Raw genomic sequence first — 13,151 nt, forward strand, 5'->3', positions numbered from 1 at the left:
TAATGCTACAGATTTTTCAACAGCCCAAAAATGAATTTTTGCAATTTCCTGCAACTGGTCTGTATGTTGAAATCTACCCAGAGGTGTCCTGCTCTTGCTCAGCCTGCACCATGTTACGGAGACTGGCATCTGCCAAAGCCTGCGTGAAGTGGGTGTATGGTGCCATGAAGCAGTAGTGGTACAGCCCTGGTCTCAAGCTGGACGAGCCAAGACGAAGCACTTTGCCCTGGGCACGGCTTGGTCCACTCAGGACACCCTCATACTGGGATGCCAAGTTGGTTCCAAACAGTGTTTTTAACAACTGAAGAATAACAGATTACATGCAGAAAAGAATTTGATGAAACTGTTTTGATTTTACAAGTAATTAGGTGTGCACCAATCGGCCGATCACAAGTTTTTCATAAACAACATGTAAATTTAAAATTTCAATCAATTTCGTTTCATTGTAAAACACTGATCATTTTCTTTAAAACAAGACTGTTTTTCAAATGCATGTTGAGTAGTTCTCCAAAAAATAATTAAAAGGTGAAAAACTTCTTTCCCAAGAATTTCTAAGTTTTCTTTTTCAAAAATTAAAATGAAGGATTATCTTGCTTCATGAAAAAGAAAATCACAAGATTTAAGGAAACCTATGAATTAATTTTGGGGAGAAGCATTAAATTGTATCACGCCTCTGAGTCTCCTTTTCCCATCATAATAACTTTTAATGCTGGAACAATTTGAAAGTGAGCCAAATGTGAGCTTTCCCTAAACAGGCATCTCCAGTACGAAAATACACAACAGTCGCACCTATATTTCATATTATGGCCCATGACCGAAACCAAATACGTACTAGCAGGCTAATGGGGCTTATTAATTCTAGACCCAATTGGCAGACAAAGTCGATTTCATTTTTAGTGATTGACTGTTCACCGGTCCCCAATTTTTTATTTTCATTAAAAAAAATTTTTTTTAATCGGCCCTGATTAGTGCACCTTCAATGTAAATTTAACTTTTTGTCTCTCTCTCTCTCTGATTTTACACTGGACTATAGAGTGTATGGAACCATCGCACAGAGAAACCAACACCTTTCCGGGCTCTGTCGGCAGGATCCAACTTACTCTGTGTGGAGTCCGTGGTGGCAACACACTGCTCAGTGGTGCGACCATATGAAGACTTCCACACACAATTCAAAATCCAAATAAGCATATTATCTTACCTACAACAAATACTGACCTGCTGAACACAAACTGTAGCCATGGTAGGTTCCCGGGAGAAGCAGGACTTGAGATACCCTAACATTTCCTCCACACACTACACAGAGGGGAAAGTGTAAAATTTATTTCTGACATCTGTTATATTAAAAAAAAAGTCAAATAAAACACCTTGCTGATGTCATGAAGTGTGGCCAGCTCAAGCAGTTGAGACAGAACATCCAAGGCAGCACGAAGGAAACCACCAAACTTCTCATGGCTAGTGTGAAGGTCCAACGTCACCTAAGAGAAACATTGCAAATGACAGTAAAATTTCTGATAATTGGACAAGGAAATACAATGACATTGTTACCTTGTAGTTGGCATGAGTTGCTTTAAGGACATCATGAAGCTTGAGGTAGGGTGGCAAATGGTAGAAACTGCCGAGAGTGTTAGACTTGCTAACTGCTGTTCCACTTGTACTGTCAGAGGCTCTACCTGCAACCAGCCACCCCAAATACACACCACTTCAGTGTTTAAAGTGCATGAAGGGGGAGGGGCATGTCTGTCCTTTGGTTGTGTGTTATGTACCTGGATTCTCATTGCTTTTCTTTGGGCTCAAAGGCACAGCATTGGGATCAGTAACTTCCTTCTCTTTGCCCTTTCTGCGGATGGGACTGAGCGAGGGTGTGTTGGTCAGGGAGGGCAGTGTGGCCTTTAGAAAGAGGTAAGGTGAAGCAATTGAGTGACATGAAAAGAAGTTATCCATACAGACAAAATCACAACCTTAACTGCTGGTCCCGGGGGAGTGTCATCCAGAACATGGGCACAGATGTTGAGAACCTTCAGAAGGTGGGAAAAAAGCTGGTCCACCATTGTCACCAGGGAGCGCTCCGACAATGCTACCCAGGGTTCGTCCATCTTATTTGGGCCTCCACTTGGATAAGAGCTGGCACTGCCACCGTCTTCCTCTCCAGCCCAGGGGTTGCGCATGCATTTAGGAGCCACCGCTTAAATCGAGAGGGTGATTTGAATATGATTTAAAATACAATCAATATAATTACATTAGTTCAAATACAAATACAACTGCAATTGAATATGCATATTCAAAAAGTAAGTTCAAGTCATAGAGTTGTTGTGATTCATCTGCATTTCTCACCAGCCAACAGGTTACCAGCTAGCAACAAGGCGTCCTGGTGTGCGGAGAGGTCTAGTGGAAACCAAGCAGATGACAGCAAAGAAAGCACCATGTTGGCCATTCCCACTGTTAGGTTCCTTCGGTCCACGTCAGGTGCAGAAGTGTTTGAGTTTGGCGTATTATTTGGCTGGGAGAGACTAAATAAGAGTGACCAAAAATATACAGATATAAACACAGCATTTGGGTAGGCATGTGCTTAACGATATACCACGGTTTTTAAAAGGGGATGAGCTTCCCTTTACGGCAGGGGTCCCCAAACTTTTTCCTGCGAGGGCCACATAACTTTTCCCTTCTCTGATGAGGGGCCGGGGTCAGTTTGTAACAGAAAAAGTGTGACGATTGCAGGAGTGCCTAAATGTAAAAAATTATTGTTTTTCAGAAAGCCACAATCAAATAACCCTTTCTGGATTCTTCACGGAACAAAAGTAAATAAAATAATAATAATAATAATATAATAATCATAATAAATAATAATAACACTATTAATTAAATAGATAATAACCAAATAACCCTTTCTGAGTTCTTCAAAGAATAAGGCCAGGAAATAAATAACACTATTAAGGAAAAAAAAAAATAATTCAAAATGTCGTCTGGTATTGCTCAGGGTGCCGGACCAAATGTGGAGGCGGGCCATATCCAGCCCACGGGCCGTAGTTTGGGGACCCCTGCTTTACGGGTTTCATAACCTTATATGCGTTGATGTTTGATCACAAACCTTGAAGCCCTGCCCCTACTGCGGTTGAGATTGGTTCGCGATGAAACCGCACTAGTGGAGTTGATATAGCCACAGTGCCAGCCAGTGCTCCATGTGCACACTGGAAAATTTGAAGCCAGAAGACATAGTGCCTCACAGCAGCCAAACTTAAGAAAAGGTGTAGGAAAAAATGTTACAAATTGTTAAAATATTTTTGAGTAACTGCACATATAAAAGCTTACTGTCAGGGCCCTCGAGGTTGATGAGGTGAAAGCATGGGAGATGGCGGCGACAACACGAGACAAGTTGTTTTCCAATGTGACATCAGGCACCGTGTTGGATAGGTTAAAACCCCGATAAGTCCTGTCAAATACAAAATAGCACTATTTTGTAACACCTCATAAAATTATCTTGAGGGACACAGATGGTTTGCCATTATGTGGGCGACCTACAATATGGTTACCTTGTGATAGTGCTGACTGTGAATTGAGAGGGGGGTTGTGCCTCATGCATCAACAGCTGCAGGTAAACTGAACTCTGGTCTCGGGCAACTGCGACAACAGGGTCTGTTTGGCCCTGGTCACAGTCGTAAAACAATCTAGATACGAGTCTGGGGGATTGACAAAGGACATGGAAGAAACAGTTGGAATTAAAACTTATTTTATGAATGAGTCGAGCAGCAAGGATTAAGAAATATTCGAATAATAAGTAGGTAAATAAGCGTTACTATATTGCAAATGAAATAATATTACCTAACCGGGGTTCAACAGTTATTCAATTAACCGACAACTAATCGATTAGCAAATTAATCGACAACTATTTTGACAACCAAATAATCGTTTAGGACCTTCTTCACCTTAAACTTGTCTACATTTTTGAAATTATAACTAGAGCTGGAGCTATCGATTATTTTAGTAGTTGATTAATCTATCAACTAGTTAGTTCCAATAATTGAGTAATCGGATTAGAAAAATTTCATGCATTGCAGAATACAGTTTAGGTAATGTAAAACAATAGATTGCCAAGATTGCACTTTCAAAAGAGCATTAAAACAAAATAAAATTTCCCGAGTGTTTCTTCAAACTGTGCAGAATTACACTTTTATTACAAAATAAAATACCTGAGTTTAGCCTCAAACGGTATCAAACATTAAATAAATGACGATCTAAGTGCAACAAAAGAACAATTGACTAACTTGCATAGCAAAAGTCTGCTAGGTTAAAGGCTATAACATGCAGTTTTATTTTTTTAAACAATACTCTCAACAAATTGTTCAAACACATGTTCCCACCAAAAACAGCTAAACATAATTATGAACAAAATTATTAATGCATAAAAAAAAACATAAGCTTATGTCGGTCTTAATAAGGAGCAGCTGGATTCAGTCATGTAAAATGAGTTATGTCATATTCACTGTTGCCACTAAAAGGCAGTGTATGCACCGTAATCAATAAAATTAAATGCAAACACTTTCAAAACGAACAATTGCAACGCCACTCTAATTAAACGAATACTCGAGGCAGCAAAATTTGATTCGAAGCTTTTTTTCCCTAACCGAATTACTCGAGTTAATCGATTGATCGTTGCAGCACTAACTGTAACATTGATATAATTTCTCCGCTATAAATATAATCAAATTTCTTCATATTTTTGTTAAGTCAAAGTAGGACATGAACAAAAATCTGCTTTGGGAAACAAGTGAAATTTCTTACTGTCTAAATTAGGTTTTTAATAAGGTTGCAACAACTAATCGATTCAATCGATTAATAAATTAGCTGCCAACGAATTTGATAACCAATATAGTTGAAGACTACAGTTAAGTCAGGAAGCTGTAATAAAATATTATTTTTGAAGGAAATAGTCATCCATTTTGTCTTCATTGTTACTTGCAACATGCCTAAAACCACTTCAAGGTAAACTGTGAAGGTAATTGGAAAAAAAGTGACATTTATCCAATTTATCGGTTCATTAATTGATTATGAAAATACCGTAATTTCCCGAATATAATGCGCACTTTTCCCCCCCAAAATCAACTTGTAAAATCATGGTGCACATTATAAACGGGTACATGGATGAAGACAGAAATATTTATATATATATATATATATATATATACATATATATAAACCGATTTTTTTTTTTTATTGACACGGCCACGTTGTGTTGAAGAAACGTATGCGGCGATCCTTTGCCGACCATTACGGTACGTGACGTCACCGTTTTGTTTCGGTAATACTTCACTCTGATCGGCCGAATGATTTCGTCTGTGTTAAATTCTGCTTTTTTCACTCTTCATTAAGCACAGAATTTAGTTTCTTGAACTCATTTGAGTCAACGTTTATTGCAGCTCCGCAACTCGGACCATAACAAACGTAACAACACAGACTTCCTGTGTGTGTCCGTCAACTATATCTGTTCCTCGGGAAACTCAAACCCAAGTAACAATAGTTCCTATTGTTACTACAGAGGAATAGCTCTAGACTGGATACGTAGTTATCTATCTAAAAGGCATCAATATGTGACAATTAGTGGGAAAAGGTCGGAAAAACTTTAAGTTACATGCGGAGTACCTCAAGGCTCTGTCTTGGGACCAAAATTGTTTCTATTATATATAAATGATATATACAAGGTATCCAACATATTAAAAATGGTGCTTTTTGCAGATGACACCGATATCTTTTTCTCAGGTAACGACCTAAACAGAATGACCCAACAAGTGAATGAGGAACTAGGCAAGCTACATTAATGGTTCAATGCCAATAAACTGTCACTAAATCTTAGTAAAACTAAATATATGCTATTTGGCAAAAAAAGGACTGAAAGAACACCTAGACATTCAATTAAACCAGGTGGCTATTGAACGTGTTAGAGAACACAAGGTATTGGGTATAATACTTGATTCATTAACATGGAATGCACATATAAGACAACTGAAAAATAAATTAGCTAGGAGCGTCTCCATCCTTTACAGAGCTCAAAATGTACTAGATCACAGGGCCCTCCAAATAATTTATAGTGCACTGTTTTTGCCCTATTTGACTTACTGCGCCGAAATTTGGGGAAATACCTACAAATCTCGATTACACCCTCTGTTGGTCATCCAAAAAAAAGCAATACGGATTATTCATAAGGCAAAATACACAGCACATACACAAGAGTTATTCATCAAATCCAAGTTATTGAAGCTGTATGATTTAATAAATTTCAAAACGGAACAGATGATGTACAAAGCCTCAACTAATAGCTTTCCGTATAACTTGCAAAGTCGTTTCCAAGCTAGGGAATCGAAATACGATTTGAGGGGAGAAAATGTGTTTAAAATTAACTACACTAGAACAACACCAAAATCATTTTCGGTTCCTTACTCTGGTGTAAAGCTGTGGAACAAGCTAGATTCTGCCGTGACCAGCTCAGGGTCATTGGCTGTCTTTAAGAGGAGGTATAAACAAGCCTTATTAAATAATTATGTTGCTGACTCAAGCTAACTCTTGGACATAATAAGAACTGTACAAATGTTAAATAATGTCTGGGTGGCAACTCAAACCTGGAAGCAAAACAGAGTGTACCCAAAACAATGGACTGAAAGCCAATGCAAACAGAACTCACAAGGACATATCATCTGTTGGTTGTAAATGCACAGACAATTGACTTCAAGTTCTTCAAATTCTATAACGACATGGAACTGGTCGATTGGCCACTATCCTGCCCACGACAACGCCTGCCCGGAAAATACCTTAAAGTCTGGATATTGTGGAGGATAGCTGGGGTAGATGGCGGCCGCTGTGTCTGACCACACTCGAAGTGGAACGATATCGAGGATGTTTCCTTTTGGTGAACTGCTGGCAGCTACTCTTCTGATTGTGCCAGGAGGGACACTGATTGCTGGGACGGTCCTTATGAAGGACCTAGCGACGCCAGTCCACCAGGCCATCCACAACCAGAATGGCGATGCAACCTACTACGAAGCTGCGCAACCTTGAGAATGTTCGTCGGGAGTCAGAATAAAAACTGCGACGAGGTTTAAGTCGACAAAAGGAGGGTGGCGGACACGGCCTACCATCGGTCCTCAGCTATTCCCCATCTTCTGGATCAAATCAACTGAATAAACTAACTACTGAATTATGAACTAATCTAAAGGATCTAATCAACATAATGAGCACATTGCCATGATCGACAATGGACTATTGGGAAAATGAACAATCAGAGGGGATGGTTATTATATATATTAAAAAAAACAAAAAAAAAAACTTGTAAGCACTACGAAATCTGAATGTCAAAAATTGATATTCGATACTTTCTGCGTCCTATAAGGTATAGTGGTGACGGGTTTCAATAAGCTTCGGCTTCTCCCGTCAGCCCTTTTCTTTTCGGGTTGAATGAATTGTAAACACATATAAATGCTGTATGTTTGTTTGGATTTGTCATGCCTGAAGGGAAATAAATAAATAAATGAATAAAAATACTGTCGTGTCAACAGCGATGAGCTCTCTCGGATTTCCGACTTACGTTCTCACTTTCATTTTACCGCATCAATCCATAGAAGAAACATTGATTCATCATGATGAAACGAGCAAGTTATACAGTAGCCTTTAAAAGAAAAGTCACATCTGTTTTGTTTTCTCCTTAGATTCTGGTAAGTTGGAGAGGTTGTCAAATCATATTATTAACGTAAATATTGTCAGTTTATGGTAATGTTTTGAACTACCAATATGCTATGCTTGTGCTGTGTTTCACCATTCAGTAAAATGACATTTCTCTAGCTGTACACGCTGTTTTCTTGTATTCTTCTATTTATTGGTGCTGAAATTTGGGGTGCACATTATACACGGGTGCGCCCTATATCCGGGAAATTACGGTAATCGTTAGTTGAAGCCCTGTTGTTACCTAAGCATATTTAAGTATGCAATAACATTTTATGATACATTATTACTTATCAAGAAATAGAAGTTATAGTATACCTGCTGACTGCAGAAGCTGCTACATGACGGACTCTGGGGTCATCATCCCCCAACAGACGTATTACAACATTATTTAAAACCCGGTCCTGCAGCCGAAGACGCTAAAATGAAGACAAAATATACACATATTGGAAGACCAATCGTAATCTATAAATTTTGAAAGAACAAACCTTTGGATAGGATAAGTTCAGAAAAAAAAGTCTTTACCCCAATGTAGTGATGGTCGCCCTTGTGCAAAGTCTCAGTCTTTCTTTCTAGAAAATTCACTAACCTAAGAGGTGGTGGGGGGGAATAAATTCAGGTTATTTTTCTCTTCACACTCCTTTTTTACTAAAGAGTCCAAAACACTTGCCGAAAATCCATCTCAGCGAGGGTTTCCAACAATTCTGTGCGGACAAGCCAGTAGGAGGAGTCTGTCAGGGCCAGAAGGTCGATTACCAACTGCAGGCCTAGCTCACTAAGGGTACTACCGCACATGGTTACGATGCAGTGCTGAAACAGACAAGTTGAATTTACTGTATACAAAAGGTACACCACTAAACACATGGAGAGAGAGACACACACACACACACACACCCACACACAGAGTCAAAAACATACCCTGACAGCAACGCAAGCCATTTTGCAGGTTACTGAAGATTCATCTTTTAGAGTTTTTCTCAGTAAAGGCACCAAGTCAACCAGGGACAAAGGGTTTCCTGCAAAGGGATGGTTCAGTATATTTGACAAATTTTTAAACTGTTCTCATCAGCATTAAGGGATGATACTTATTCAAACTGACCTGTTCTGCCCTGCACACTGGCCAGCCAAGTGTGTATGTTGTAACGTGTTTTTGTGAGTGCAGCTTGAATAATGGTTGCACAGAGGATGGCTGTGGCACCTCTAATCTGTGGGTCTCCATGGCTAATTAAGTCAAGCATGTCACTGACATACTGCTGCTCTGAAAAGACATAAGGCAGGAAGGTCAAAAGCTGTGTTTGATTAACAACATGGGCCATAATTACCTTTGTTATCAGGATTAGCACTGACTGAATACTGTGCATAGGTTTGTTAAACTATATACTAAGGCAGACCTGAGCAATTTACAGCCTGTGGGTAATCTCTGCACCGATTGTTGCCGTTTTTTTAACCCTTTATAGAGCAAATGATTATTTTGGTAATGAAAAAAAAACAGATAACCCCATAAAGACAAGGCATCCACATATAGGGTCATTTACCCCACAACAATAACATTCGATATACAGTGGGGAGAACAAGTATTTGATACACTGCCGATTTTGCTGGTTTTCCCACTTGCAAAGCATGTAGAGGTCTGTAATTTGTATCATAAGTTCTCTTCAACTGTGAGGGACGGAATCTAATACAAAAAAACAGAAAATCACATTGTATGATTTTTAAATACTAAATTTGCATTTAATTGCATGAAATAAGTATTTGATACATCACAAAAATCGAACTTAATATTTGGTACAGAAACCTTTGTTTGCTATTACAAATACCAAACGTTTGCTGTAGTCCTTGACAAGGTTTGCACACTCTGCAGCAGGGATTTTGGCAGACTCCTCCATGCAGATCTTCTCCAGAGCCTTCAGGTTTCGGGGCTGCTGCCTGGCAACACTGACTTTCAGCTCCCTCCATAGATTTTCTATCGGGTTCCGATATGGTGACTGGCTAGGCCACTCCAGGACCTTAAGATGCTTCTTACGGAGCCACTCTTTAGTTGCCTTGGCTGTGTGCTTTGGGTCGTTGTCATGCTGGAAGACCCAGCCACGACCCATCTTCAGGGCTCTCACTGAAGGAAGGAGGTTCCCAGCCAAGATCTAGTGATACATAGCCCCATCCATCCTCCCCTCAATACGGTGCAGTCGTCCTGTACCCTTGGCAGAGAAGCAGCCCCAAAAAATGATGTTTCCTCCTCCATGTTTCACAGTTGGGATGGTGTTCTTGGGGTTGTACTCATCCTTCTTTTTCCTCCAAACACGACGAGCCGAGTTTGGACCAAAAAGTTCAATTTTGGTCTCATCCGACCACATGACCTTCTCCAATTGCTCCTCTGGATCATCCAGATGGTCAGTGGCTAACTTCAGACGTGTCTGGACATGCACTGGCTTCAGCAGCGGGACATTGCATGCGTTGTAGGATTTTAATCCATGACGGCGTAATGTGTTTCCGATGGTTTTCTTCGAGACTGTGGTTCCAGCTCTCTTCAGGTGATTAACCAGGTCCTGCCGCGTAGTTCTTGCCCCACAAGGTGAGATCTTGCATGGAGCCCCAGAACGAGGCAGACTGACCGTCAACTTGAACTTCTTCCATTTTCTAATAATCGCTCCAACAGTTGTTACCTTCTCACCAAGCTGCTTGCTTATTTTCGTGTAGCCTTGTGCAGGTCTATTATTTTTTCCCTGATGTCCTTACACAGCTCTTTGGTCTTGGCCATTGTGGAGAGGTTGGAATTAGTTTATTTGAGCACGTGAACAGGTGTCTTTTATACAGGTAACAAGTTCAAACAGGTGCAGTTACTTCCGGTAATGAGTGAAGAACAGGAGGGGTTCTTAAAAAAAGAACTAAGAGCCGAAATATTTACTAGTTGGTAATGTATCAAATACTTATTTCATGCAGTTAAATACAAATTTATTATTTAAAAATTATACAATGTGATTTTTCTGGATTTTTGTATTAGATTCCGTCCCTCACAGTTGAAGAGAACTTATGATACAAATTACAGACCTCTACATGGCTTGCAAGTGGGAAAACCAGCAAAATTGGCAGTGTATCAAATACTTGTTCTCCCCACTGTAGAAATGTCTCAGTTATAACTTATTATTATTATTATTATTATCATTACTGTGATCATTTTGGTTTTTCACAAATAAATTCTGCGTATGCCACGAAAATATGTTTTAGGGTTTTATTATTTTTTTTATAGCAGATTTGAAATTCAACACTTGGAAAAGTGTGTTGAGTTTGACGAGGCTAAGTGCAGACAATAAAATAAGGCAAACGAACTGTTAATAGTAAGCCACAATAGAGAATGAACCAGCACAGGCACTTTCATTTCAATTTAGCTGTTTTTCTGTAACTAAAAGCTGGTCATTTGAACTTTTTCCAATTATTTCTTTGAATAGTTGCTGCATTGTGCTTACGAGGATTTTTGTATTTATTCTTTTGGAAAAGTAAATTTTGCACTATATAGTATTTATTTATTTTTACCTTCAGCTGGGATGCCGTCCAGCGGCTCCAAGTAGAGGGAATTAAAAAAGGCTTCAGGTAGCAGTGCACCAGCAGCACCTATACAACTGACCGCCAGGGCCTTTACACTAACTCGTACCTCCTTGTCTGGGATCAAACCTGGTAATGCAAATGCAAACACAATAACTCAAATATGCACAGCAAAATTGATACTGAAATGGACATTTACATACATAGAGTAATACAATAAATTACTAGCAGAAATAGTGTACAGTGTACACGCATTAGTACAAATATTTTAATGTTGCTGTCCGACTAAGTTATTCCAGCCATTAATCAAATTTCAGGTATTATTGTAACAATGTATTACTAGGTAGGTGAAAAAAAAACAAATAACAAACGTAGATACCTTTTGATACTTATAGCACCTTATCAAGATTAAGGTTTTTTGAGAACATGTAAACACATGCAAACTCCCGACCAAAATTTGGCATTAGTAGCATGTGCTCCACATTTTGGCATAAATGGCTCCTCAAATCCATGCAGTTAAAAAATGTTTAATGATGTTGCAATTGCTCAACACGAAGTAGAGATGGATGTTTGCCCATGACATACAGGATATTTGACCTATATACGTAGTCATTCATATACAGTACATTTAATTTACAGAAAAGAAATGTCTATACCAGAGGTCTGCAACCTAAAATGTTGAAAGAGCCTTCTTGGAGCAAGAAAACAAAAACAAATATGCCTGGAGCCACAAAAAAATTGAAAGCCTTATATATTCCTTAAAATGAAGGAAACACGTGCTGTATGTATCTACTTTATATTAGTTCTATTAGCATACTATATAAATGAATAAGGCTACGTCTACACTAGGACAGATAATTTTCTCCAGGGTATTTTGCCGACTATTTTTATATCTGTCCACATTACCTTTTCAAAGATTTTTGAAAAAGCTCCAGTGAACCACTAGGGCAGGGCTAAAGAGCCGCATGTGGCTCTAGAGCCGCGGGTTGCTGACCCCTGGTCTATACAGTGGAGCACCACTACTCGCAGGGGAATGGGGATTGGGCCTGATTGCGAAAAGTGAAAATCCTTGTATCCAATTACCGGCACTCATTTTCCAGTGTTCATCTAAACACTGTAACCTGGACTTTTTCTATCTCTTTTGCTTAACCTTAATTTACACTCACCGTTCTTTCGTCCTGTCAACAGGAATGACGCAGCAAGAAGCCTGACACAATGCACCAGTGGCTCTGCCCCCTGGTCTGTATAATGTCCGATTGGACCATTTATACTGGATGGCTGATGAACCAGAAAGCAATGTTTTGAAAACAGTTTTTTTTTTTTTTTTTTTTTTTTTTTTTACATTAAGTTATGTTGCAAATTAGAGATTAATTCTATCCAAATACCTTGCAATTGGGTTCAATTTCAGTGGGTTCCTCCTTTGGTATGAACCGGTCAATGCTGCTGTCAGAACTCTGCCGATTGTGACCTTTCACATCGAAGAGATGCGGTTTGCTCAGAGCTGCATACAAACACCCACAATGACAACAGTTTTTGAATCATTTCAAGAACATGCATCTTTTCTATACATTATAAACTAATACCCAGTGCCGATGGTAGGAAAGATGGTTCATCTTGGGATGAAGGTGCTGTTCCTTCATCTTCCTCATCCTGTAGTGTTCCAATCTGCATGCCAGAGTATTGACTCTCACTGCCATCTAGAACCTAACAGTCACACACACAAGGAAAACGTTTGCGGTTTAGTACATTAAAATGAATTGCAACCATTCCAGGAGGTTACAATTATTGGTACCAGTTCATTCGGAGTTTGCCTAATCCGACCAACAAGAGCCCATACTATAGAACCATTTAAGATGGGACAGTTTTTTGTTGTGATGACTGATGAAAAGAAATTATTAATACACAATTAT

At 39.2% G+C, this 13,151-nt stretch overlaps 1 protein-coding gene and 1 non-coding gene across 7 annotated transcripts in view; both read right to left on the bottom strand.

Moving 5' to 3' along the window:
• htt (huntingtin) overlaps positions 1 to 13,151 on the bottom strand; it is a 49,314-nt gene that overhangs the window by 24,778 nt on the left and 11,385 nt on the right. For all 6 annotated transcript variants that reach the window (XM_057843468.1, XM_057843467.1, XM_057843470.1 and 3 more), the window contains 19 exons: positions 12,825 to 12,945; positions 12,627 to 12,742; positions 12,408 to 12,519; positions 11,233 to 11,370; positions 8,804 to 8,962; positions 8,623 to 8,720; positions 8,375 to 8,514; positions 8,230 to 8,293; positions 8,023 to 8,123; positions 3,528 to 3,674; positions 3,307 to 3,427; positions 3,086 to 3,231; positions 2,332 to 2,507; positions 1,959 to 2,182; positions 1,764 to 1,887; positions 1,546 to 1,670; positions 1,365 to 1,475; positions 1,216 to 1,293; positions 78 to 301 (listed from right to left, as the gene is read on the bottom strand). In XM_057843468.1, coding sequence (XP_057699451.1) covers positions 78 to 301; positions 1,216 to 1,293; positions 1,365 to 1,475; positions 1,546 to 1,670; positions 1,764 to 1,887; positions 1,959 to 2,182; positions 2,332 to 2,507; positions 3,086 to 3,231; positions 3,307 to 3,427; positions 3,528 to 3,674; positions 8,023 to 8,123; positions 8,230 to 8,293; positions 8,375 to 8,514; positions 8,623 to 8,720; positions 8,804 to 8,962; positions 11,233 to 11,370; positions 12,408 to 12,519; positions 12,627 to 12,742; positions 12,825 to 12,945 — 2,525 coding nt within the window. The remainder of the gene's footprint in view (positions 1 to 77; positions 302 to 1,215; positions 1,294 to 1,364; positions 1,476 to 1,545; positions 1,671 to 1,763; positions 1,888 to 1,958; positions 2,183 to 2,331; positions 2,508 to 3,085; positions 3,232 to 3,306; positions 3,428 to 3,527; positions 3,675 to 8,022; positions 8,124 to 8,229; positions 8,294 to 8,374; positions 8,515 to 8,622; positions 8,721 to 8,803; positions 8,963 to 11,232; positions 11,371 to 12,407; positions 12,520 to 12,626; positions 12,743 to 12,824; positions 12,946 to 13,151) is intronic.
• LOC130921136 (small Cajal body-specific RNA 14) lies at positions 1,034 to 1,162 on the bottom strand. The gene has a single exon (XR_009064297.1). It is a non-coding gene; the product is annotated as a small Cajal body-specific RNA 14 (non-coding RNA).

The sequence above is a fragment of the Corythoichthys intestinalis genome, chromosome 8 (genome assembly GCF_030265065.1).
Source record: "Corythoichthys intestinalis isolate RoL2023-P3 chromosome 8, ASM3026506v1, whole genome shotgun sequence".
In the NCBI taxonomy this organism is placed as follows: Eukaryota; Metazoa; Chordata; class Actinopteri; order Syngnathiformes; family Syngnathidae; genus Corythoichthys; species Corythoichthys intestinalis.